Source organism: Nanorana parkeri, unplaced genomic scaffold (assembly GCF_000935625.1).
Source record: "Nanorana parkeri isolate BGI_ZX_2015 unplaced genomic scaffold, ASM93562v1 scaffold98, whole genome shotgun sequence".
NCBI classification, from domain to species: Eukaryota; Metazoa; Chordata; class Amphibia; order Anura; family Dicroglossidae; genus Nanorana; species Nanorana parkeri.
Window position 1 is genome coordinate 1,005,192 of NW_017306366.1, and position 27,435 is coordinate 1,032,626.

Sequence of the window (27,435 nt, forward strand, 5' to 3'; positions counted from 1 at the left end):
GCTTGCATGCTGTGGCATCATTTCGATGAGCTTATGCAATGTCACAACTTTTATTTCCGTCCAGAATTGCATACATTTGTCCCCAAGATCTTGTAGTGATGATGGGAGAGTCAGACCACTGTGTAAAGTCTTCTTCAGCACATCCCAAATATTCTCAATGGGGTCTGCACTCTGTGGTGAAAATGATGTCTCCTGCTCCCTGAACCTCTTTCACATTGTGAACCCGATGAATCCTGGCATTGTTATCTTGGAATATGCCCAATATGCCATCAGGGAAGAAAAAAAATCCATTGATAGAAAACCTGGTCATTCAGTATATTCAGGTAGGCAGCTGACCTCATTTTTTGGGCACATAACATTGCTGAACCTAGACCTTACCAACTGAAGCAACCCCTATAGCTCTTGCCTATTTGCTTAGCTTAATCCACGTGGTGACTTTTTTTGGCCATACAGGGTATATTCGAATAAAACTAGTCTAAAGGTGCCCATACACCTAGCAACCATGGCCAGACTTTTCTCTTGCGATGGTCGTAAGCTAATTAAAAGCTCGTACGATCTGCCCATCTTGGATAGGCAGATCGTACTTGCGATCACCGAAAGCCCGCCCCGCTGATGGGCGGGCTTCCAATGACCGCAATGCTGAACGGACAGTGTGCGTGCGCGCACACCGGCCCGTTCCGCAGTTGTCGAACGAGCAGGCTAGAAACGTACGATTCTCGGCGGGTTTTCAAGCATGCTGGTTCGACAAAAGACGCGCGACCATACAGTAAAAACGGTTGCACGCCTTCCATACACCTTGCGATTATCGCACGATCGTGGGATTTCCCGCGATTATCGTACGATAATCGCAAGGTGTATGGGCACCTTAAGGCCCCTTTCACACCTGATCGGTTTGTAGCTCGATTGCCTTAGCGATTCAATGGAGGAATCCCATTGTTTTCAATGGCCCTTGTTGACACCTGAACATTCTGTCGCTTGTAGCAAAATACTTGTAGCTTGAAAATATATTTGAGGTTTTTTTTGGAGCAGAATCAAGTGCTTTGCCCCAACAGACTTCTTTGGGAGCACATGGAAAATGCACAAAAATGTGGATAACGTACATTTTTCAAGCTTTTTGCCCTAGTAACTACGGTAGCTATGCATTGGCTAAAAATAAAATGCTTGGGAAAACACCTGTACAAACACTAAAAAAAACACCTAAAAAACACTCGGCTCAAATATAAATGGGGCCTAAAAGGGTACACAGGTATTCAATCAATAAGAAGTTATTTGCAGCATTGTTGAATGCATGGGCCCTTGGTACGCAGCGCCCTCTGCTGAACTCAATCAGCAAATGCTGCCTTTCCATGAGACAAAGCGATAACTTCTTCCAAATACAGCTTTGGGTATATTTTATGTTATGATTGAAAAGGGTTAGGCCGAATTCACACTTTCACATTGTGGTAATGCGATAAATTGCTGTCTCACGCCATGGCGCCTACACTACCATGCATTTTAGTGCCATTCATTTTTTTATGAAACTACGATGTACATCTCCAATGCGCCACAACTCACAGGTGTGAACCATTTGTGCATGGTGGTGCACTGGAAAAAAAATTGCAGGTGCGTTAAAAAGTCCACTGCAGAGGATTGACAGAGTGACGTAGGTGCAGCTTTACAGTTGGTTTCTACATGGCATCTACACGTGTCCTACACATACATTACATTGGACTGTCAGCTACTTTTAGGGGTGGAAATTAATGTGCATGTTTTGAATTTTTTTTTTACTGTGGCGCTTCCCAATGTTTTTCAGGTACTTGGCAGGTGGCTCTGACCTGTGAAAAAGGAAAAACATGGTAACGGCATTAATCTATAACCAGCCTTTATAGCAGGGCGCACATGGGAAGGCTTACAACAATACAAAACACAAAAAATCCCCAGCTCACCTGCCAGGTGGCCTGCAACAAAACAAATTACCCTGTCAACAGTATGCGTTAAAAACAGAGGTTTTAGTTGCACAAACTTTTCGCCAAAAATATGTAGAAGCCACACCGCCGCACCAAGGCACCTCTGCAAAGTGTGGTCCTAACTCTATCTATACGAGTCTATACAGGTAATTTGTTTTGGTAAATCTATAGGAGATTCTACAAATATTGTACAGTCAGGGTGTAATGCATGTTGTAAGCTTCAGAGGTAAAGTGTATCAAAAGCCCAACATTTTTTTTGTAGGTGAGGGGATTTTAGGAAGCCAGAGCCAGGGTTCATGCACGAGCATCTGCCCATGTGCATGCGCCTGGTTTGCTTCATAGAGCTTTGCCTGGGTGTGCATCTTTGCGCAGACGCATGTGTGTCTGTGTGCGCACTTCAAAGCGTGTGCGCAGGCATGAGTACACACATAATTTGAATCCTGGTGCCTGAAGAGCTATGTAGGCTGAGACATCTAGACCTTCTGTGTTGAGTAATCGTCAGCTGCGTGTCGCCTTATACTGTACCGTCCCCAAATTATCGACCCTGGCTTGTTTCTGACCTCGTCCCTGCCTGTTGCTTGGTACTGTTCGGCTTGTTTTGACCATGGCTCCGGTGCTTGCTTCCTGCAGAGAGACTCATCGGCATCACAGAGAACAGAGATGAACCATCCAACTATCTTCCGCCACTCGTGCCACTCCATGTCCCTGTGTACCTGTTCTGCCTTCCAGGAGCCCTGAGACCGGAGCTGCAAGGGAACCTACACTCATCAACTCAGAATCCACCAAGGTACATGACAGGGAGTTAGAACATACTTACATAGTTAGTCAGGTTGCAAAAAGACACAAGTCCATCGAGTTCAACCTCTAGAGATAAGGGGAGAAAAAAGAAAAAGAAGGAAAACCTAAAACAGAACGCTATGCTCACCATTACCGACTGTTAATCCACTGTCAGATTTCTATTGTTGCCACTTCCCGCTAGGGAGATTCACTATCTCTATAGTATATGTTCTGTCTGTGGACATTCAGTTATCTACATGTTCTTAGCAAGCATTGGATAAACTTTAAAACAAGCCCTCAGTAACCTCTATGGCTGCAGGCGCTGTGGAGCAATTCGTCCTCAAAGTTCACAAGTAATGTCTTCCAAGTCCAGTCTCAGCACTCTGCTTTGTATTTACATTGCAGATTAGAATGTGAACATGCTGCCCACTCACTGCTGGGAGCATAACAATCTACTGATTGAAAGTGGTTTTCTCAGATCTTTAAGGATGAATTACTTCTCTGTACTTGTAGCTACAGAAGTCAGTGAGGGCCTGTCCATAGCCTGATACAGTTCTACATTCATTATTTTAAAAGAAATCCACAGCTTTTTCATATCTGCCTGAAAAGCAGCTTTAATGACTATGACTGATTTCTAATGTCACTGAAATGTCAGAACTGGATCAAGCCTAGTGTACTAATGCTCACAGAGGAGCCTTGTGCACCTGCAAATATATATCACTGAATTCTGCTTAACAGGCCTTCAGCATGTTTGGCTTAAAGAATTCAAAGGGGGTTGATTGGCCACTGCATTCTGCCCCTAGTTAAAGGGAAATCCTAGCTTTTGCAGAAACTAATAAATGCATACTTCTTCATTAAAGAAAAAATGTGCGTCTTTGATTTTTTTCCCCCATAGGAGCCAGTAAAGCAATGCACCCGCTATCTACTAATGCTCAGGATCTTGCAGATCATTCCTCCCGTCTATATGATGTTACCATGAAACATGGTCAGAAAGGTAATCTAACCCTTTTAACTAGGACAATACTAAACTCAAGGCACTAGGCAAAGTGTGCACCAGAGCCTCACAATTCTCCTCATTAGTGGTACCCTGTTCATATACACAAATACCTCAGATTAATTTTTAGGTAATATAGGTTGTTCTAGCTAAGGACTAAATAAGTGCCACTAAAAACAAAGAAATAGAGATTCTAAGGCCAAGGTTAGAGCTCAGGGACATTTACTACTTCTAATGCTTTTGTTGCTATACCCTTCACCTGAATACAGCTAAGTGGGGCATTCAAGCCATATTTTTCTTTACCCTCCTCTAGATTAATATGCTTTACAGTTAACAAGCTTGACCAACCTGCGTCTTTTTCATTTTCCAACTATACATAAATAAAACTTTGATCTCCATTTAGTGTTCAGTATGCTCTTCTGAGATTGGGCTAGACTCTGCTTTGTGGATAAGTTAGCAGTGACCTTTTAAAATTCTGGGGAAAAAATGTGAAGGTAAGATGTGTTCTCAGCTAGAGTGTAACCACAGACCAAAACACTACAAAGTGGTTAACATGGGTCATTATGTCAAAGCAGTTCTCATTAGTTCTATTCTCATAAGGCAGGACATTGGCCTCTCTCTTATTTCAGCTTCCAAGGGCCCCTAATTGGGTCTGTTTCCACCAACAACGCGAGCTCTACGACAGGAAAGTTTTAATTATAATGTTCAAGAGGGTGGGCTGCATCCCCCGCACACTTAGACGTCCTGTCCGTTCAACTCAGTCCTTGCAACACTAAGCACACAGTTTTCTTTGTCACCCAGGCCTGCCCTGCCAGTCTCTAGGCAACTTGTTTTAGTAGAAGCGATGTCCTTGGGCCGGAAGCTGGAGCGGTAAGAGGTAATCTGCTCGATATGGATCTCATTCAGCTTTTTAAATGATTTAGTGTGGGAACAATGCTGCTTAGTGCTCAGTGAAGGTTCATGGCTGGTGCGCATTTCTTGGTTTCTACAGTTGCCAAATGTCACTACTTTCCAGTCCAAAGTTATGAAGGCTTTCATCTTGCCGCATTTGTCTTTGGGGCAGTATTTATTATTTTATCCCACACCAACTGTCCAATGTGCGGGTGTATATATTCTCTGTGGTGGATTCATAGAGCTATGATGGCCCTGGTCTGATCCACTCATGTAAAAATGTCCAATGCCAAGAATTTCCTCCCCCAAGTCTTGTATAAGACATGTTGACTTGTTTGTAAAAAGGTTCTCTTGTGGACAGAGATGTTTATCCAACAAAAAGAAGCCGCATGTAGGGTTGCCACCTTTTCTTCAAGTGAAACCCGAACACTCTAGCGACACGCGGACATATTTTTTGGGGAGAATGAGTCGTGGCTTATTCATATGTAAATAGCACCACCCATTAATATGTAAAAAACACAGTTGAGACTATTTTCAGTGGGGGGCCAGTAGCCCCTATCCTAATTTTGGTTGCCCCTGTCTGCCTGACATCTTGTGTCCGGATTCCTGGTTCCATGAAACCCGAACACAACATTCAAAACCCGAACTGTCCGGGTGAATCCTGGACAGGTGGCAACCCTAGCCGCATTTAGAAGTCACGAATGGAGGAGTATATTTGTAGCCTGGATACTTTAGTCTGGAGTTCTGGACCAGTCTGAATTTTTAATATGCAGGGCTCTCAAAGTCAAACAGGCATGAATGACATTTGCTGCTGTCTGTTTGTAGGAGAGAAACACTAACATGCAGGGGCGGACTGAACCATCAGGCACTCGGGCACCACCCGAGGGCCCGCGACCAGCACAGGGCCTGTGGCCAGGCCCGCCAATAGGGGTGTACAGGCAGCTGTCCTGTACCGAGCAGGCCCCATCAAGTGAGCGTGTGAGCGGGGACTGGACAAAGCACAGGCTAGGGAGTCTGCCTCCACACAGGGGGGGCCTAGAGGGTCGAGCAGAGTCTCAGCCGGGACTCGGGAGTGAGACGATACGACCGGAGGAGGCAAGCTGTCAGCAGGTATGAGGAGCTCTCCTGCACTCACAGCTGCTCCTATAGTATACATTCCGGCCAGGAGCAGCGTGGGGAGGGGGAGGGGATTCTTCTCCCTGTCTCAGCCTTCTCCTCTCTTCCTCCCCTGGCTGCTTATAGTGAACTATTGATGGGCTGAATAGCAATGCTGTGTGTGTCCTGTATTGCGTGTGCCCTGCATTGCGTGTGTCCTGCATTGCGTGTGTCCTGCATTGCTTGTGCCCTGTATTGCGTGTGCCCTGTATTGCGCGTGTCCTATATTGCGCGTGTCCTATATTGCGCGTGTCCAGTATTGCGCGTGTCCAGTATTGCGTGTGTCCAGTATTGCGTGTGTCCTGTATTGCGTGAGCCCTGTAATGCGTGTGTCCTGTATTACGTGTGTACTGTATTGTGTGTGTGTGCGTGTGTACTGTATGGCATGTCCCGTATTGTGTGTACTGTATTACGTGTGTATTTTGTGAACTGTATGTGTATTGTGTGTTCTGTGCGTATGTATTATGTGTTGTGTGTGTGTATTAGGCCTCATTCACACTGGGCGCACACATCCATGCGGCGTGCACACCTGTAAACAGTCTTTCCCGGGTGGAGTCAAGAAGGCATTAAGCTGGTTGGCTGCAGTCACTGTTTGGCTGCCAATTTCTGGCTCGGCTTCTTCAACAAAAGTGGATTGAGTAATTTACTTTTTTTGAGCTGACAGGAACACACACTGTTAGAATTTCAGATGATTCCTGTGAATCGTTCAAAATTCCAATATTGTTCAGCTAGCATTTTAGAATGCAATTCATTGCAAAATTCCTGCTATTTGCTAAGGGTATACACATTTTATCTCACATCCGTATTTATGCATTGATTTAGAAATATGTTCAGGCAGTACTTCATTTTATTCACTATATCAACAATTACTTTTTCAGCATACCTGATGTCATCCCCTGACTTCACAGCCACAGCACTCCATGTCCTCTGGGGTCAGATGGATTCTACAAAATGCACAATTTGCGCCACCTGGTGGTAAATGTGTAAACCTGCAGATTGTTACACAAATTAACTACACAGCTAGGTGATACAATATGTTATGAAATATATTGATAATAGACATTAAGCAGGAAATGAAATTAACTTCCGGCATTTTTAAACCATTCCCATTGACCAAGATATATAACATTTCTTCCATATGAGGGGTATTAGGAAAGTCTTGTAATCTAAGCCATTCCTTCCACAAAAGCTCCACCTTGCACAACAACCAATATGACATTCTCTTGCTGTTTTTAGTGAGTAGGGAATCCCTGAATGTTTTACACGGAGTATGCATATAGCTAAGCAAGAGCGAGGATTTTATTTTTCTACTCCCCTATGGTCATGGCCACTTTGGTTACTTAGTTCTCTATATCACATATAATATACAGTAAATGTGTATTTTCAAATACAGTAAACACCCCATTATTCGGCATCCACAGGGATTGGTGGATTCCAGATAAATGTAGTTTCTGGTTGCTTGAAAGTTACTATTAAAAATAGGTCTAACTAATGCCATACCCCATACGATACCATAACATAAACTCTGTATTGACTTCATATTAATATTGAAATGTAGTAATCAAAAGCAAATTAAGACAAATAGACACACAATCGTTTCCAGTATAATACATGCCGCAGATCAGCAAAACAGTAAGTACACAGGGGATTTTTTTTCTGGTTAGATGAGAGTTCTGGTTGGTTGAATTCTGGATAACAGAATTTACTGTAGTGATAAAATGTTAATTTATTTGATCACATATGTAGCTATTTTTTCTTGGAAGGATTGCAAAGGAATACAATGTGATGATATAGTAGAATAAATTAGTCTGCTCACCCCACTCGCCTACCCACAAAACTACATTTGGCTGAAGCTTGGCAAGTCTATGACGAACTGCACAGTGTCAAAGGGGATAGCATGTCCACCTTGCAGCACTAGAGTCTCCAGTTCATTACCCGTTTAGGACACTATCTGCAAGGAGTTTGCATGTTCTCCCTGTGCTTGCGTGGTTTTTCTCCCACACTCCAAAGACATGCTGGAAGGTTAATTGGCTCCTGTCTAAATTGGCCCTCGTATGTATGTGAGATAGGGACCTTAGATTGTAAGCTCCTTGAGGGCAGGGACTGATGTGAATGTTCAACTATGTAAAGCACTGCGTAAATTATCATTGCAATATATAAATAGCAATAATAAATATACTGTTCATCTGATATACAGTAAAGGATTGGAACATGAAGATGTGTGCAGGAACCTGTTTTATGCCCATGAGCAGGGTTAGGCCAGGAGGTGAAGAGCGGGGTCATACCTTTTCCACCTATAATAAGGATTGTCTAGGATGAGATTCTTACCTTACCTCTAGGTATGCCCCACCAGGCATGATATCCAGTCATTGCTGATCTGTTAATCGCAACCAGGTGTTGATTGCATTTGCACCTGGTTGCGATTAACAGATTATGTGGATTGGAACAACATTCACCATATTTATAACCCAGAGAATATTTGTACAAGTCTTTCTGAATTGAGAAAGCTGGTTGGATGACTAGTGAAACGTCCTCAAGAAAAATACAGAAAGGCCAGTTGCCTTGACTTATTGTTTTACAGATATAACATGTCCTGGATAAACGAGAACCTTCACAGACACCTTTAGTTGTGTTTTTCCTCCCGGCCAAAGGTTCCTAGTCCTTCCCTGTAATAGAATTATTGACATACATTATGGGGCTGCAATAAAATACAATGATATCATTGTTTATAAATCCATATATTATTGTGTCTATTTATCTGTCAGTTATTTTTCATCTATCAATGCGGGTAGAAGGCTGGTCAGTAATGTAGCATAACACATGGTCGTTGTGGAATGAGAGATGACTAGAAAACATTTGCTGGGTCACACAGCCTTGCTCGGGGACAATGGCTCCTGATATACGTTAAGCAGCCCACAGTGCTTTGCCTCCCCTGACCAGGCGCCCTCCCACAGAAGCCTTTTCTGTACGTTCTGTTGGCCTCAGCTAATTTCTCCAGCCTGGATAGTTCTGTTTTGTTCGGGGTTTTGCTACAGCTAGAGAACATCAGGACCAGACTCTTCTCTCTGAGTTTCTAACATTCTCCGTCATATTTGCCTTTGGGACAATTAGCTGGAGCTGCATTTATGAAAAGAAGATAAAAAAGACATTCTTGAGACAGGGAGGTAAGATGGATTTTGGATTTATAGATATAAATATAATCTAAACAATACAATAGAGTTCTAAAAGCTAGAAACAGACAACTGTCACACTATAGCAACCAATCAGAGCCTTTTCTTCATTTAAAAAAAGATCAATTCTGGTTGGCTGCTACAGGAGCTGCATTACTTATGTGACGGTTTTCGTTTATACCTGTTTTGTCAGCCACCCCTTGTCAGTCATGGGCTAGGATAGTGTAGATGTCCATCCACAATAGTAGATTTAATTTTTTTATGTCTGGTGTATCCAAACAATGTATGTTATTCTGGGTGGAATGTGATCTATAGAGATTGATACTATTCGCAGCATTGCTTTTTAGATCCAGTGCTATGAAATTCTTACCGTATATACTCGAGTATAAGCCGTCCCGAATATAAGCCGAGGTACCTAATTTTACCATCCCCCTAAAGATCTGCCTTAGGCCCCATTCACACCTGACCGTTTTGTAGCGCGTCCTACGCTCGATGAACGCTCTACAAAACGGTCAAAAAAATAAATAGCATTGTAGTCAATGGTATCGTTCCCACCTGTCCGTATTTCCGCCCGTCCCGAACGCACTACAAAACGGCCCACGCATGAAAAGGTCCCGGAGCGTTTTTGCTGCTTATTGGTCCGTTTTGTAGGGCGTTTTCCATTTGGATACTGCCAAGTAGCCTTTGGAATCGCGCGGGAAAAAAAAGCGTGACGGTCGCACGACAGACGCGCATATTACAATACGCATAGGTGTGAATGGGGCCTTACTGCTGGTGTGAGTCCCCCTTGTTTTTTATGTGAAATCTGACAATGTCTGGACGGCCAGTAGCAGCAATAGGTGTAGAAATTGGAGGACATTGCCCAAGGAACCTCATAAGTTTGGATCTAAAGTTTCCCCCTACCAACACAGCAGCTGAGACAGGAGCCTCTGTTGCCTCTGTCTGGTCCTAATGGAGGCTCATATTGATGCCTTCCTTTTGAATTTGTTCGTTGCCTACTGTTATGCTGTTCCACTGATTTCTCAGTCACTGAATTGGAATAAATATGAATAAAGGGAAAGTAAGAATAAAGTCAAATTCTTTATGTGCATACTCCTTGCCAGCCAGCGACCAGAATTTTCAGTTCAGCAATGGCATTTTACATATTTGTCTGAAGGCACATTTGCTTAATATTATTTATTGGACACCTTAAATAAGCTACGTGTACATCAAATATGCTTGGGGGCTATACTTTCATTGTAATATTATCTTGGATGCCCGACAGACATTTGCATCCTCAACATCAATCTTTTCTAAGGGTGAGTGGCGCTGGACCACAAACTTCCTCTTGTCAAACAGGACCAAAATTTTGCTTGGTTTAGGCCAGGGATGTTCAGATACCAGTTGTGGAACCAGTGCCGATACTTGGTATTTTCATGAGAACTACCAGGGTTGCAGCGGTTGCAGCTGGGACTTGGCTCTGGTACTTAGGGTTGCCACCTGTCCAGGATTCACCCGGACAGTCCGGGTTTTGAATGCTTTGTCCAGGTTTCATGGCAGCAGAAACCCGGACACAAGATGCCAGGCAGACAGGGGCAACCAAAATTACGATAGGGACTACTGGCCCCCTACTGAAAATAGTCTCAACTGTGATATTTACATATGAATGGATGGCACTATGTACATATGAATAAGCTGCGACTCATTCTCCCAATAAAAAAAATATCCGCACGTTGCTATAGTGTTCGGGTTTTGCTTAAAGAAAAGGTGGCAACCCTACTGGTACTTCACCACTGTCTGGAAATCATTAGTCTGTATTGTTTTAGAAAAACTGTCACCTGGTGACGAGAGAGGCTGGAGTTGGCTTCCCAGTCAATCAGGAAGTCAGGCGGCGCCGCTCAGCCTCCTGATTGGTCGGGAAGCTGGCCTATCAGGAAGCCTGGCGGTGAGTCATTACCCAGATAGCAAGGATAACTTGCCACAAAGGTGTGGCAGGGTTATATTGTAATTCTTGTTAACTTGCTGCACACATTCCTGGCAAGTTGTAAACTTGCAGAAAACTTGCAGCACAAGTTCTAGTTGACACTTTTTGAATTTGTAGCAAATGTGCTTGGCAAGTCTACAGCAAGAGTCCTGCAGGTCTTAGCAAGAGCTCTGCAAGTGTACAGCACTTTTGCAAAGCACGTTGATCTGGAGACTTGCAATGCAGACTTGCTGTAATTGTGCAACATAATTGTGAAGCTTGGCAAGTCTAGCAATAGTTTAGCAAGTCATTTTCAAACTTGCAGCTCAATTGCTTGCTATCTGGGTACCAGCCCCCAGTTTCCTGATTGGCCAGAAAGCCGGCTCCATGTTTCCTCGTCACTAGGTGATGGGGGAGCATGGAGACGGCTTCCCAGCTAAACAAGAAGCCGAGTGTCAAGTCATTACACACCGCCCAGCTTCCTTAATGGAACTTCCAGTATCAGTATTGGAAAAAAAATATCTGTACTCATTAGGGTTGCCACCTTTTCTTCAAGCGAAACCCGAACACTCTAGTAGCCCCTATCTTAATTTTGGTTGCCCCTGTCTACCTAATACCTTGTGTCCGGGTTACTGCTGCCATGAAACACAGACACAGCATTCAAAACCAGAACTGTCCGGGTGAATCCTGGACAGGTGGCAACCCTAGTACTCATACACAATACTGAAAAACCGGTATCGGTGCATCTCTAATGTGTATATATATAAAACAATTGTACATTAATACAGGGATGCACAAATCCCAGGAGCTCCATTTGCTCCTTAAAAATGACAGCTGCCTCCTAACTTTTGAGTTTTTCTCTTGTCTAGTCTTGTAACTGGAAAAGTATCTGTACATGTACTTGTAGGTTGAAAGTTAAGGCAGCTCTTCACAAAACAGGGGGCCCTACAAAAGGAGAGGATACCTATGATTAAAATCCTCATAAATGAGGGCTAAAAATGAGTGCTAGGTAATAATTTCAATAGTCCTAGCAACTTTTATTGGCTTCACAAATGGCAACAAGAAGATATGCAAATTCACACGTAGCGAGACTCTCCTCGAGCGGATTTCCTCGCGGCGGGATAGCGCGACTGTTCGGGCGACGCTCCAGCGACAATTGCACGACCTTCACCGTCGGGCTGCATTCAAAAATAGAAAAATCGTGCGACATCCGCGGGGAAAAAGGGTCCTGCGCAAGCGACAGCGACATGGAGCTGTACATTAGAACAGCTCCATTGAATATCATTGGCCGGCGACTTATCGCGATATCGCGTGGCAAAAATGCGAGATATCGTGGCGGAAATCACGTAGTGTGAATGGGGTATAAAGCAATGGACAACAGAAAGACAAAGAATTGTTGCCCGTTGCTTTAGCTTTGATGATTCCTGACTCCTGAAACAAGTTAGCTGTGCATATCTTCTTGTTGCCATTTGTGAAGTCAATAAAGTTATTATTTGGACTCTTGAGATGGTTAGCTGGCACTCTTTATTAGTCTTCATTCTTTTCTATCTAACTGCAGAAGCGAGATGAATGTCACCTTTCATTTTAAAGCAACCTGGTAAACAAATGTTGAAACACCATGCAGCTCTTAATGAATGCCATGTACAAATACAATTTAATCATCTGTATTAGCTTCATAACAGGTCTGTTATGCTTGAATCTGGAGAATCCATTTACGTCTGTACTTTGTCAGTTATCCCAGGAATTTGATCCTGAACCCAAGAAATGACATCAGTGGAGATCTGTGAATGTCATGACTGAGACTTAGTGATGTCAGAGAGACGTAGAGTGAAGCAAGTCCTTCTGATCCTGCTCTTCTGTGTATAAAGAGACCGACAATTGTTTAAGGGATTCATAATTATGTAAAAGGTCTGCTGACGTCTTTGTATTTCAGGCTCTGAGCTGCGGGATCCAAAACGGAGAGATTCAATTCATGCTCTGGAATGTGATGGGCATCACTGGGGTAGGCAGTGATGTGATGTGTAGAACAAGCTTCTGAAAGTCACATGATGTAAAAACTGCAGTGGAAGCTTTGTTATAATATATACTATATATCTACAGCTCCCAGATCTGCTCTCAGCTTGTTTTTTTGCTGTTTAATATTAATAAATCCAAACTCACTTCTCCCATTACTTGAGTACTGCAGGGCTCATGAACACAGGTACATATGACATGTTTAATCACTCCGTATCATGATAATAACACCGTGGTTGACTGTTTTTTTTTCTATTTGTGACACACTGAAAACCTACTCTGTAGAAAGTGGTGTTCACCCCGCTACACTGTAATAACATGTGTGCACTACAGATGTCTGAACCCAGCCTTTTAAAGTGTATAACCACTTTTGCTGTCAAATTTGAGAACATACATTATATATTAGTTATGTTTCCCAGTCATACAGCATAGCTAAAATAATTTTAATAAATATTTCCTTCCTTTCTAGTCGTTTCTGTGGAGAAAGTTTATACATAGTATTCTATAGGCAGCTTCTATTATTTAGGAGAGATTGCAAAGGACATTAACATACAATGTACCATCCAAGCCTTGAGATCTGGAACCCTTTGTTAGGACAGACTGTGTGCACATCTAGTTCACTAATGATAATGAAATATTTCAGCACAGTACAGACAGGGTTAATTATGGAAAACATAGGGGAAAGCTAAGTAAGATTTTTCAGCAAGCAAAAAGATAAGCAACGTCATTTAAAGGAGAACTATGAGGTGAGTGATTTCCACTCATCTCCCTGCAGAGAGCGGTAACTGTCGCTCACAGCTCCCCACAGGGATTCCCCCTCCCCGCTTAGATCCTGCAGCGCTGAGTGGATGAACAGACAGGGGAGGGGGCGGGCACATCTGCCTCTAGATTGACAGCGTGCTCTGCCTATCAGCCAGCAAGGTGGGTCTCGACAGCATTGTCAGGATCCGTCCAAGCTGCGGGTCTCTCAGTATAGCGAGCATCATCTTAGTATATGTCCTCCCGTGACCCTAAAGAGAACTATGAGATAAAAAGGTTACCCCATAGTTCTCTTTTAAAGATTTTCCTAAAGTTCTACTATATGTGAATGTGAACAAGTAACAACTATAAAATAGGTGTTATCCCAAATTGGCTGGAAAAGCAGAAATTACCAGCAACAGGTTCCTCTTATAGTGATAAAGGATGAAAAGTTACAAGTCTAGTAAAAACCAAATAGATACAGGAAGGGAAACATAGCACAATAATTATTTACAATGTCACTTATATTAGCTAATTAACCTTTACATTAGATTCTGTAATGCTGAACAAAGATTTAGAAACGGAGACCGATTGTGACTCCTGAGCCACTTTTTGGAGAGTCTGGACATCTTTTACAGACATATTTGCCAAATGCATTTACTAATCTGACCCCTCTCCATCCCACACACACACAACCATTCTGCTGGGTCCCACTGCAGTCATATGATTTGGTGTGATTAGAGTTAGTCTGTAATCATCAATTAGTTTAGTCTACATAAACCTTAAGTAGGGCAGAATAAGAGAAATCACACGATTCCTCCATCCGTGTGTGGAAGAATCTCTCCTGGCGGCGACTGTATTCAGACAGGAAGCTCAGAATACCCAAAGAGTGACTCCAGCTGATTGTCTGCAGTTGCCGTTTGGCTGCCAATTTTCCAGCCGGCTCCTTCAACAAAAATCTACTTTTTTTTGAGCCTGGTGGTGCCAGCAAGGCCACCTACAGATCAAATTTTGGCCAATTCACCCTAATTCAATCAGAGACCACATATGATAAAAGTAGAGGGCTACACATGGCTTTTATTTATTACAGTGGCTGTAGAGCTCCTACCAAACAGCTAAATACAATTACATGTGAAAACCATATATGCAAATTGTTAGGCAGATCATGCTAATCTCAGCTAACATTAGGACTTAGGGCTGCATATTGATTATTCTGTAACAGGCAATACTTGTTATCCAAAGATACAGTGAATCAGCCGTCACCTCTGCTGCAGAATGTTGTTCCCAGTGTTCTGTGTAGCCCAGCTGTTGTCACTGGCACCACGTGGCTGGGCAGAAGAGGAGTTCCAGTGGACCCCGACAGAGCGAGGATCTTTTTATTATGGCACTTTTCCACCCAGTAAGTTCATTGGTCAATGAAAACCTATGAGAATAGTGTGACATAGAGCTGAGTGTCTTTGTATCCTCTGTACAGCTTTCACATGGGGAGTGGGCAGTTCTGCGTATCAGACTGAAGGAGCCTGGGACCAGGATGGCAAAGGGAAGAGTATATGGGATGTATTTACACACAAGAAAGGGAGAGTGTTCATGAATCAGACGGCAGATTCTTCCTGTGATGGATACAACAAGGTCAAGGTGAAGACAAAATGCTCATTACACACATACTTGTGTATTAAAACCTAAAGCTGAACTCTGGGCAACCAGCTAAATGCACAAATAAAATACATATATGTGAGCTGGTTTACCTGCCAAAGAATTTCAATTAATGTCCATCCAGTTCTAAGATTTATATAGCTCAGCCACACAGCACAGTCCTGCCTCGACCTGACTTTTCTCTGCTCCCTTCCCCTAGCCCAGGGGTCAGCAACCTTAAACACTCAAAGAGCCATTTGGACCCGTTTCCCACAGAAAAAAAAAACACCAGGAGCCACAAAACTCTTTTGACATCTAAAATGAAGATAATGCTGCATATATCGTTTTTTACCTTTATGCTATGTATAGGTATATGTGGACTTAGTAACGCACTGGAGTCTGGGCTTAGTAACGCACTGGACTCTGGGCTTACCTGAGACCCCACAGAGCCCACCTGATAGTGACCCTGCAGAGCAGACCATGGATCCTGCACAGCCCATCTGAGACTCTCTATGGTGGGCTCTGCAGGGCCTCGGGCTGGTCGCCGGGGTCCCTTTCCCTGTACCTCCTCCCAACTCCTCTTACCTGCTGCTGCTGGGGCCTGGCCTCCTCCACCCCCTCCCCGTCACCTCTGCCATGCCACCCCTGGTACAGCTGATACTCATGTAAGACCCCTCACGTGGGTACCGGCTGTACCCCCCTGATGACGGTGTTCTATCAAAGTTTGTGACTACATTACAATGTGTGACCGGTGACCTGGTCACACATTTCAATGTAATTCTGCCCAGTTTTTTTAGGGGTGGAATGTGTGACCGCCAATAGGTCAAGCATTCCAACGCTTTCTCAGCTGTCCCTGGAACAGCTGATCGGTCCTGAAATGTCACTTCTATCCGACTTTGTGAGTGCAATCTCACATTCCACCCCACTCACAAAGTCGGATAGAAGTGCCCAGGACTGGACCTCACTGGGCACCCCCACAGCCTCAGGCCCCAAGGCCCCGGCGGTAGTTCTGCCCCTGGACAGGGAGCCGCAGCAGAGGGATGAAAGAGCCACATTCGGCTCCGGAGCCGCAGGTTGCTGACCCCTGCCCTAGCCCATCATTGTGCAGTGAAGGAGCAGGAGCACACTGATGAGCTCATCTCTCTGTCGCTTTGTGCTATCCTCTTATCAGCATGTTCCATGCACTGCAGCAAAGCTTATTGACCCCTTGTGCTGCTTCTCCCTGCCCTTGTCTGAGCTCAGCTGTACAGGAATTGCAAGAGGCAGACAGCAAGTTAAATTTAAGTACATACGCTGCTTGCATTTACAAAGTACTCTTAATGAGGTTTTAATGAATACAGAACTGGATTAATTTGTGTCTTTTATATGTGCCTAGCATTCAGCTATAAAGGGAATGTTGTAAAATCCATGACCAATCAGTAATCATTCTTTTTCCTCCGTAGAAAAGGGAACAATGTGCATACACCATGACCGCACATAGCTAACTCTATCACAGAGAAATGTTTTGCAGGTCTCTGAGGGTATGTACCTGGGAAACAAATTGAAGAATTTTTGCTTTTCCTACTTCTATTGATAACCAATTTGCAGAGCCATTTGCCCTACAAATCTCCCTGAACATTTGCTCTGTGCGAATAGATGCAAAAACAACCGTTCTAAGAATATTTTCTATTCAGGTCGAATGTATATAATGTAATACTGCACTATAGCCACTAGATGGAGCTGAGAACAGTAAATGAATACTTATTTCCTATGCTCCTCAGCTCCATCTAGTGACCAAAATTCTGTATAATATGACATACATTCGATCTGAAAAGAAAATATATAAAAGATTAATTTTTGTGTTTGCACAGAACAAACGGTCAGAAAGATTCATAGGGTAGATGGCTTTGTGAATAGGTTATAAATAGACCCCCTAAGTGACCCTCTAATTGAGAGATGGAACTATGTATGGCCAGCATCATCTCTGCTCTGTAAGCTTGTCCGGGCATAGTTTTTACTCTTGCCTATGTTTTGCTATGCAGATTTATGTGTTTATTCTTCAACTGTGTTACTGTTTATTCTGTACAGCACCAAGGAAGACATTGGCCTTACATAATACAGGAATAAGATTACAACTAATAATATAACCAGAGGAAAAATAAGGAAATGTTGAAATGGATCAACTTGTCTCCCACGTATAGATGGATCTGCTGATTGTTTCACTCTATATATGTTCAGACTCTTGTCTTTGCTAATGTTATCATTTGTAATGTTATTTGATACATTGGGGGATTAGTACTTACAACCAGATGAGCTTTTAGTTTCAAAACATGCATCAAAAAATAATAGCTGAAATCTGATTGGTTTCTGTGGATGACTATGCTCTTCTCTGAGACTCACGCATCTCTCTCCCTTTGTCCTTTTATCTTATTTGTCTGTATATGGGAATTGTTAATGAATGAGAATAATATTCAGCCATAAATGTGTGTTGCAGGAGGACATAGATCTGCTGAAAGAGCTGAAAGTTTCTCATTACCGTCTTTCCATTTCTTGGCCTCGTTTAATTCCTACCGGTATTAAAAGTGAGTATATATAGACAACCATTACATTACATGGATGTGTCACAGGACCTAGGGGCAAAGTGGTACAATGTGAGAGGTTCCTCCACCACCCTCCACTTCATGCCACCCTACCTTTCTGAACACGTGCCTGACTGGGCTGTTTGGTCGAGCAGTGTATATATATTTTTCCGCAACTAAAAGAGATAAAAGATACAGCGCCTTCTTCTCATGTGATACCATTTAGTACAACAACAAACAAATCAATCAGACGTCCATTCTACTCACATGTTCAGACTAGATAACATCAGCAAACAATTCCGTCATCAATAACCCAAGTATGGAACATAGCTGAAGGGTCTCTTTGGCTTCTAATGTGTTTCAGGGGTTAAACCCCCTTCTCCAGAGCTCTACGAATGGGGTTTTAACCCCTGAAACGCGTTAGCTATTGGCCACCATCACATGCTGAAGGGCCCCTTTGCCTTCTTTTCTCCGTACTTGGGTTATTGATGACAGAATTGTTTTCTGATGTTATCTGGATTGTAGTTATGAGTAGAATGGATGTCTGATTTATACATTCTTTTTTTAATAAAAGGAGAAGGCGCTGTTTCTTTTATCTCTTCTCATGTACTGGATTTCCCTATCCGTGTCTGAACAGCTACCCTTCCTGGTGTAAACACATGTCAATGAAGATTCCTTTTAGGATTTCTGGTGGCCTTTATCAGTGCTGAGTTTGCAGTTTGAGGCTACATTTCCACAACTGCATATGTCAATGAGTGAGGAAATCTCAATATTTTCTTAGAAGAATAAAAGCTACATTCGAAAATTCAACTTATTGTATGAAACAGCTCCCTTAAAATGTTCATTGATGGTGCATATGCTGCTTGTGAAATTCAGTTCTCCCTAAAAATGCCCCATTGTGAAGATTAGTAACTAGAATAGATGCAAATAAGAAAAACATCAAACAGACCACAATTTTTATGTATCAATTAATAGGAATAAAAGTCACATGTTACTACTGGCACCATGCCGTACATCTATAGATGAATCACTATGAAACACAGTAGAGCCTTCAAACCAAGGTACCTGTCTTACTTGCGTCACAAATCTCACAACTAAGGAGGTAATTCCTCATTTTGGAATAGTGGGTGGAACCATAAAATCATTGCTGTACACCCCAATGGCCAACTATACATACAGAACCACTTGTTGATAGCACAGAAATAGCCTAATGTTATAGAAAGATTTATTCTAAACTGTACACATCAGGCTTGTTGGCCATCATCATTGCTGGACATGAAAACAAAGGATTCTATGGAGTAGAGCTTTGAAAGCAACAATAAAGTTTAACCGGGGTCTGATGAGGTGGGCCAGAAGAAATTAAAAACTGAAGCAATGTAAAGTATAATTAGTATGGCTCTGCATAATGAGGAGTACAGCCCTCGTTTTTAGGATTTGTAAAGGAGTCAGACATGCAAGTACATTCTGTTTTAAGTTGGCTCTATTGTGCTTCACACTGATTCACTGGCGGGATGTTTGGTTCCTCTTGGCCCACCTTACCATACCTTATCTGGTTACACTTCTATAATTATAACGCTTGTCCTAATATATTTCTCATATTTGTTTATTACAGCTGAAAATGTCAATGAAAAAGGTATAAAATACTACAATGATCTCATTAATGTTCTTTTGGAAAACAAGATTACGCCAGTAGTGACTCTGTATCACTGGGACTTGCCACACGTAAGTTATATACAAGTACTTTGTGGTCACAGAATTCTGGTTGGACGTTCTTTAGCATGCCGTAAGCCCCTTAGAACTCTTTACTGCTATTACTCAGCATACATAGAAACGTTGGCCAGAATTCAGCAACAACAATTGCATGATTCTGACAAATTCAGTGGAGTCAAGAAAGATCCTCACCATGTAGGGGGCTTGAAAGACTCACTGTTGAAACGCAGGAGAATATAATTGCGGGTGAGAAGAATCTGTCAGGCTGAAATGGAATGACGGTTGTAAATGTAAGAAGAATAAAGCTTAGGTAAAATCTGTCATTAGATAATGGGAGGGCTACCATGGCTGGCTTTCTTCTGAGAATATTTGTTGCATACAATGCTTTCTCAGTCACCAACCCAGCTCAGTATAAATACTGACAGTTCTGTCTTCACCCTGACTTTGCAGATTGCATACTTGTTCCAGGTTTATGACTGAGGAAGTATTCAAGCCAGATAGCTAGCATTTTCAGGAGAAAATCAACAGTGAGAGGCCCAAGTGAGTGATAGCAATTTGGTGGCTGCCTTTCCTATCTTTGTATTAATTGAGTTACTGACAGAGAACAAATATTAAGGTCCAGAACGCTATCATCTCTGACTCCATATTTGTTTTGGATCAATAACTTTCTCAGTGGTAAAGCAAGATGGCAACTCTGGTACTTACATGTTTAAAAACAAGGGAGTAACTTACATGTTTAAAAACAAGTGGCCAAAGATGTCAGTACACCCTCCTGCAGTTAACCCGTCCCCCCTCATCTCAGCAGAGTGGTCTCAAGTAAGCATGTCTATGACTACTTTGTACTCATTATACATGTTCCTACCATCATATTACCTACAGAATCACCATTGAATTTGGAAATCAAGTCAGTGAATATGCCGATATAATCCTGAGATAAATGCACATTGAAAATGTTTGTTAGTCTTACACAAAACTGCTAATTTTACTAACCTGAAAAGCTGCTGATCACTGTGAGGGAGGCCGTATGAAAACCTGTTATGTCTTTCATGAAGTGTGTATAGCCATTTAAGGCTTTAGTCATTTGTATTGAATGTATAAAGTAAGTCAGTGGAAGCAGGCAAAAGTATGCTGGGCATATGAAGAGATCCATCACCACATAAAATAAATTATGAGTTATGGCTGCTTGATGCTAACTTCTTTAGGGTGTAAAGCTAGCAGTATGAGTGCGAGGATCCCACACAGAGTATATAGAACAAGGAGTTAGTTTAGTGTTAGGGCTTAGTTTAATGATAGCAGGTTAAGGTTAAGTTTGAGGGGAAAGGTTAAGTGTTATGAGATTACAATAGGGGTAAGGTTATTTGTGTCATGTTAAGGGTAATTTTAGGGTTGAGGTAGAGCGATGAAGGTTCCGGCATGAGTTACGTGTTAGGGAAGCTGCAAGATTTATACTTTTTCTGTGCACTTAGAGCAAGGTCAGATGCATGAAAGTGGTCATACTGAAGGGTATAGAATACCAGTGATGTTCATCTGCACTTGCACCTTGGAAATATTATTCCTTTTCCATTGTAACTCTGTGCACATTAATAGGTCACTGAGGGTCGGTCTGATTTCAATGCAAGAAGCTTCACTCTTCTGTTTTCTTGCAGCTTTGTTAAGTTCAGCAGCGCAGTAGCGGGGGACTTATTGCAATATGCCACAGAACTAGATGTGTGCTAAGCAGCCTCTTTCACTGATGGTTTGGCTTTACTTGGTACTGCTCTATGATATGTGCCATAGCCTCCAGGACATAGGGGTTGTTCTCACATGGAAAATACATAAAGTAGGTTGAGCTTTCTCATTTATATAATCTGTAATCAACAGGGGTAATGTATATCACAAACGTTAAGTGAGACAAAACAACGCATAAACAAGATGTGACTTTTCAGCATACATCTTGTTTTTAAATGTTGCTATTTTGCTTATGTGCAAGACTTGTGTAGAAGGTTCTCTCTAGACTTGTGCTATTTTCTTCCATCAATGCTGTATGGGTAACCTATTTATATCTGTATGACTTCTGCAGACCCTGCAGGAGAAATTCAGCGGCTGGCAGAACATCAGTATGGTCACCTACTTTAATGATTATGCCAACCTGTGCTTTGAGAAATTTGGTGATCGAGTGAAATACTGGATCACATTCAGCAACCCTTGGGTGAGTAAGAGTTACACTACATGGCTGGCTGCAGATAAGACACACTTGTCATTTGGAGGTAAGGAAAAAAACATAATTGTGATGTAGTAAAAGGTACTAAAAGTGATGCAAGAAAGTGCTAGTTGCCCAACATGTTTTGCTCATTAACATTTTCTGTTAAAATAGGGGGAAAATAATCTTTAGCCTTGAATCTAGCTGTTAGCTTGGCTAGTGCACCTTTTTCATAGTCAATGACACATGGCAGATGTGACCCTCACAATCAATCCTACTTAATGGGCATGTATTGTGTTTTTGTACCCAATTCATTAATTATTGCAGGGATTTAAAAAATACAAATGTAAAAATTGTTTGTTTTTTTTTCTTCTAAAAGTAAATATAAGATCTCAATATTTTGTTTTCTGCATCTGAGCCACCAAGTGGAGTTCTTGGTCCCTTTTCATAATTTACGGACTCTCTGTTTGCTTCTTTGATTGAAACCTGTTTACACTGTTTGACACAAAGTCATCAGCAGTGACAAATCCTTAATCCTACTACTCCTGGTATGCTAATACTAGGTCACTGACTCACTAAGTGATAATGTAAGAATCAACATACCATACCCAAAGAAATGGTTAAAGTGTTTGTAATGCCAAAACGTTTTATTTATTGTTTTAGGATAGAGAAGGGAATGGTTAAAACTAGGGATGCACCGATACTTTTCAAATACCAGTGCCGATACTTGGCATTTTCATGAGAACTACCAGGCCTGCGCAGTTGCAGCTGGGACCTGGCTCTGGCACTCCACCACTGTACTGAAATCATTAGTCGATATTGTTTTAAAAAAACTGTCACATGATAATAAACAAAAATGTATCAGTACTTGTACTTGGAAAACTGGTATCGGTGCATCATATTTATAAAACCAAAATCATACATTAAAACAGAGATGTACAAATCCCGGGAGCTCCGTATGATCCTTACAAATGACAGCTGCCTCCTAACTTTTGAATTTTTCTCTAGTCTAGTCTTGGAGCTGGAAAAGTATCTGTGCATGTACTCGTACTGAGTACGGTACTTGGTATCGGTGCATCCCTAGTTAAAACCCCATATTTTTTTCCTGCCTGTTTCCCACTGGGGAGGTTTCCCTTAACTTCTGTCTTGAAGATGCAACATGAAAAGAGAGGACCGCTTGTTATATAGACAAATCAAAATCTATGGATTTTCCTTTTTTTCTGTCATGGTGGCAAGGGTCCATAAGAAAAATAAAAGCATGAATATCCCCAGCAAGGACACATACACGGATAAAAACCTGACAAGGAGTCTTACCCTTCCCTGCTCAATCAAAAACTGAAAAAACATTGCCTTTACTTATTTGAAGGCACCTTTAGGATAGAAAATGAGCACCACTACCTTATGCACAGCTAGCTGTGTCAGTATATAGGCAAGCCAGATCCTGTTCAATTGGCATATTGTTATTAACAGGATCGCATTTTAATCTAGGCTCCTAATGAAGAATTCACCATAATGCAACCCATGCTGTTTTATTTGATCAAAAGCTTATTGTAAGTGAGCTCTCCAAAACCGGACACAGTATTCTAAAGGCGGGGGCATGACTGAAACCTGTAAATGCATTAAAGCGGACCTTTACCCCCTTTTACTAAAAATCACATCAGCATACAGCTCTGCATCCTGATATAAAATCATCTTACATTCATTAGTTAAACAAACTTGTTTTTCATTTACTTGCAAATAGAGTTCATCCACTTCCTGGTCCACTTTGGCACAAATGATGTAATGGTGCTCAAAGCGTTGCATCCTGGGAAGGTTACATCAGCATGCATTGCTGGGAAATCTCATCTGTATTCTCATGAGCTCTCAGGGAAAGGCATTTTCCTCCCCTAAGCGGATGTGCATGGTCACATGTCCTAGTCACATGTGCCAAAGATCCAGGGAGTAAAGGCAGAGTTAGTAATCTGCCCCTAGTAAATATGGCCATTGTCAGAAGACTGGGAAAGAGAAATAAGGAATGCAAAGAATACAAAGCCGGCAATTATCTAGAAGTATGTGTATGTAGATTGTTATTACTAAACACTTCTAAAGGTGTGCTTGTTGTTATTTTATAGATATGGGTAATATTCCTTTTCTAGGGCTGTGAGTACAGTTCAGGCAGAGCAGTATTTTCAATATGAAGTTAAGATCAAGAACACGGGAACAAAACCTCAAGCTAGCTGGAGGAAAGTTTAAAACTGACCCTACTATAAGAGTGGTTGTGCACATGCTTGGGACAAACATAGATCTATGCGCAAACAAAAAGTTTAAAAAAGATCAAAGAGCAGAAGACTTGATGGATCACTTGGTCTTTTGCTGAGGTCACTCTTCTATGTTTCTCAGTAACAACCATGCTTTTGAGAAAAAAATGACCACCTTTTTTCCTTGAACAGTCTGTGGCAGTTGAAGGCTATGAGACCGGAGAACATGCACCAGGCCTAAAGCTAAGAGGGACTGGGTCATACAAGGCTGCACACCACCTCATCAAGGTGAGTAATACACACAAACACAGAAATACATTGTAGATTGTAGTTGGTTCACTTTTATTAAATGTACACCTCCGCCTCTTATGGCACAATGGGAGTTGAACCTACAGTACGTTTGTATTCCTGGGATGTTGCACCCTCATTTTTTCACCTTCTGCTCCCCTCATCCTCGTTCCTAATTCCCTCTCTTGTATTGTATGCATGGCAATTGCTTCTTGTATCTGGAACTTTTTGTATAGGAAGAAAATGCCTTTTTTGATCTGTGCCTCCCTCCTGTTTATAACCTGTCCACAAATACCTGATAACAAAAAATACACCTCAGTCTACTAACCGGTTTTTACACAGCAGCCAACAATACATGGTGTTCTATATGTTGCAGGCACATGCCAGAACGTGGCACAGCTATAACAAATACTGGCGCAGCAAGCAGAAAGGTATGTTCTCAATGTCCTTAGTAAATACGTCATCATAGTTACATGTTCACATTTACACAAGGGTTGTCACATTGAAACAGTTGGTAACTGTTATAGGTTTCAGTTTGTCTACTAAGAACTGATTTCACAAATGTAAACCTGGAATAAAAAAACATAATGTATTCATAAACTGATATTGATGAATGAAGCAGCCTTCCTTAGCTTACCCTTGAAATAATTTCCAGGTCTTGGGAAACCCCTTCTAAAAAAGAGAATAAAGAACATCATGCACCTAAAGTATTTAGCACCCATTTTAAGTTGTATTCTTGAAATGAAATGAATGATAGTACACTGAAAAGAAGATGGCACAAAAATTGTGGGGTCCTCTGACATGAGTGGCCATTGTAGAAATTGCTCCTTACATTGGTAGTCAGTGGAAAATCTCCTGTTTCTGGTCATTGTACATGGGAGATCAATTCACCACTGCTCTCTGTACAAGACACCCCCAGCAACCTCAGGAGGAACCCTAGTTGGGAAAAGGCTGCTATAGTAAAGACTTTCGAGGAACAACAACAATTTACCTTTCTGATCATTGTATACACACGTCAGGTCACTGGCTAATTGCAAGTTACATATTCATCCATCATGAGACAGATCTTGATTCTAAAGTCTTATTTATTTCGTAAGGAAATTCTACAATACCACCTATGGATTATTCTAGGTAAAATAAGACAGATTATATTATGATTTAGCACTTTATTATGTGATTGCTTACAATGTTAATTGTGAATGTGCATAAAATGCCATCCATCATTGACAGCCATGGATGGCATATTATGAACGGTCACAATTAACAATTAGAAAGAAATACTTTGTAAATAAATGGCTGTTTTCTCGTTCATTCTGGTGTGTGCACAAGTGCAGATGGTCAGGTCGGCAAATTCGACTGGGTCGGCATCCTCGACAGAACACCGGTGGCTGATCAGCGTGTGCCGTCACACGCTCCGCCTCCAAGATGGAGGCGGGCATGTGCAGAACACGCCGGCGGCCAATATGGCCACCGGCGTGTTCTGAAAACGAATTTATGTATGCCCAAATATCGTTTTAGTATATTCGGGCATATATTACATTTGTTATTTCGGATTTGGACGAACTGCCGAATCAACTGATTTTCATTGATTTGCAGGTTCCTCCGAATGCACATGTCTAGAAATATCCTCAATGGGACACAAACAACAACAAAAAAAACTGATGTTAAACCAGAACTCCGGGAAAAATATAATTAACCCTTGCAGTGGTGCTACCCCCGCACTGCAAGGTATAACTGCTCGTTTTGGTATATGGCTGAAAATAGTTATACTCACCTGATCCTTGGACAGGTCGCTGGGGCCTCTCTCCTCCTCTGCTGCAGCGGTCTAAGGATCCTCGGGTCATCATGTTCTATACTTTGTGTAGAGGGTGTGAGGACTTGGAGGGACATACCATTGCTGTAGCGTAGGAGAGAGGCTGGAGGGAGCACTGTGACAGCCAGCCGCCTCCAGGGTTGATTATAACTTTTTTATTTTAGTCCCTAGAAGATAATGAGCAGTTAACCCTTGCAGTACAGGGCTAGTCCCACTGCGAGGGTTAATATATTTCCCTGGAGTTCTTCTTTAAACCTTTCCTAGTGTGTCCAAAAAGAAAAGTTTTGGCTATACACACATTTAAAAATGATTTGTGTCAGTGTTCCTGTTGCAAATATTAAATGAAATAATTGAATACAAATGTAGTTTCTTGCTTTGCTCTATTGTTAAGGAGTGCAATGTGTGTGTGACTTTGTCTCTTTTCCTTAGGAATGGTTGGAATCTCCCTGACTACAGAGTGGGGGGAACCTGTGGACATCTCCAGTCAGAAGGATATTGAAGCTGCAGAGAGATTTGTTCAGTTTAATTTTGGATGGTTTGCTAACCCTCTTTACAATGGAGACTACCCACAGATCATGAAAGAATATATAGGCAAGTGCGAGCATTCATACGTGAAATGGATCTAAAGTCATGAATTGAACATTTGTCATCTTATAGGGAACAGCTAGAAATGTTTGCTGTGTCCAAGCAGTACTATGTACTAAATGTTCCTTGTGTCTAGAACTCTGCACTTCCTGGTATATGAGGGTTCCAAGGCATTCCGGTGCCTACAACCGCATGAGATTTGGTGATGTCACTACTGTGCTGCTCACTGTTCTGGTATAGATTTTGGCGGTGGGGGGGGGGGCCACACAATTTGTTTTGTCTGTGGCCCCACTGCAAATCCATACTAGTTTCTTGTTAAGGATAAGGGTTTTGTATGTAGGGAGACCTGTGCCTTTTTTTTACAAACAAAACAAAAGCGTCCGAGAAATGTAAGCTAGTGGCAATAGTTTTTTTTTTTTTTCTCTGAATGTCACTTTCGCAGATTTATATCATACAGGTGCACCACTTGACATGCAGGTTTGAGGCATCCCCCAAGCATGTTAGTAAAAGAAATTGTGTATTTCTAATGTCGCCCTTTAGGCCATATTAAAAGACCAGCTCTCAGCTGAATGGTGTTTTTTTACATTATTTGTTTGTTTGTATTGGTACATGTCCTCCATGGCAACTCCATGATACCTATGGCCTTTTTTTTTTAAACAAAAGCTTCAAATTGGGAAAGAAAGGGCAGAAAAAATGACAAGATTTGGTTCCCATAGACTTCGAGTGGGGTTCAGGCGCTATGTTCAGGGTTTGTGGAATGTTCAGCAAACGTCCGGTGAAGCACACTTAGTTCAGTTTGCTCATCAC

At 42.0% G+C, this 27,435-nt stretch overlaps 1 protein-coding gene across 1 annotated transcript in view; it reads left to right on the forward strand.

Moving 5' to 3' along the window:
• Positions 1–27,435, forward strand: part of LCTL (lactase like) — a 55,299-nt gene that overhangs the window by 17,470 nt on the left and 10,394 nt on the right. Inside the window, exons 2-13 of the mRNA XM_018552821.1 lie at positions 2,676–2,733; positions 5,434–5,710; positions 8,799–8,927; positions 12,809–12,877; positions 14,915–15,025; positions 15,101–15,261; positions 17,732–17,819; positions 19,429–19,538; positions 21,586–21,714; positions 24,135–24,230; positions 24,607–24,661; positions 26,473–26,634. Coding sequence (XP_018408323.1) covers positions 2,676–2,733; positions 5,434–5,710; positions 8,799–8,927; positions 12,809–12,877; positions 14,915–15,025; positions 15,101–15,261; positions 17,732–17,819; positions 19,429–19,538; positions 21,586–21,714; positions 24,135–24,230; positions 24,607–24,661; positions 26,473–26,634 — 1,445 coding nt within the window. The remainder of the gene's footprint in view (positions 1–2,675; positions 2,734–5,433; positions 5,711–8,798; positions 8,928–12,808; positions 12,878–14,914; positions 15,026–15,100; positions 15,262–17,731; positions 17,820–19,428; positions 19,539–21,585; positions 21,715–24,134; positions 24,231–24,606; positions 24,662–26,472; positions 26,635–27,435) is intronic.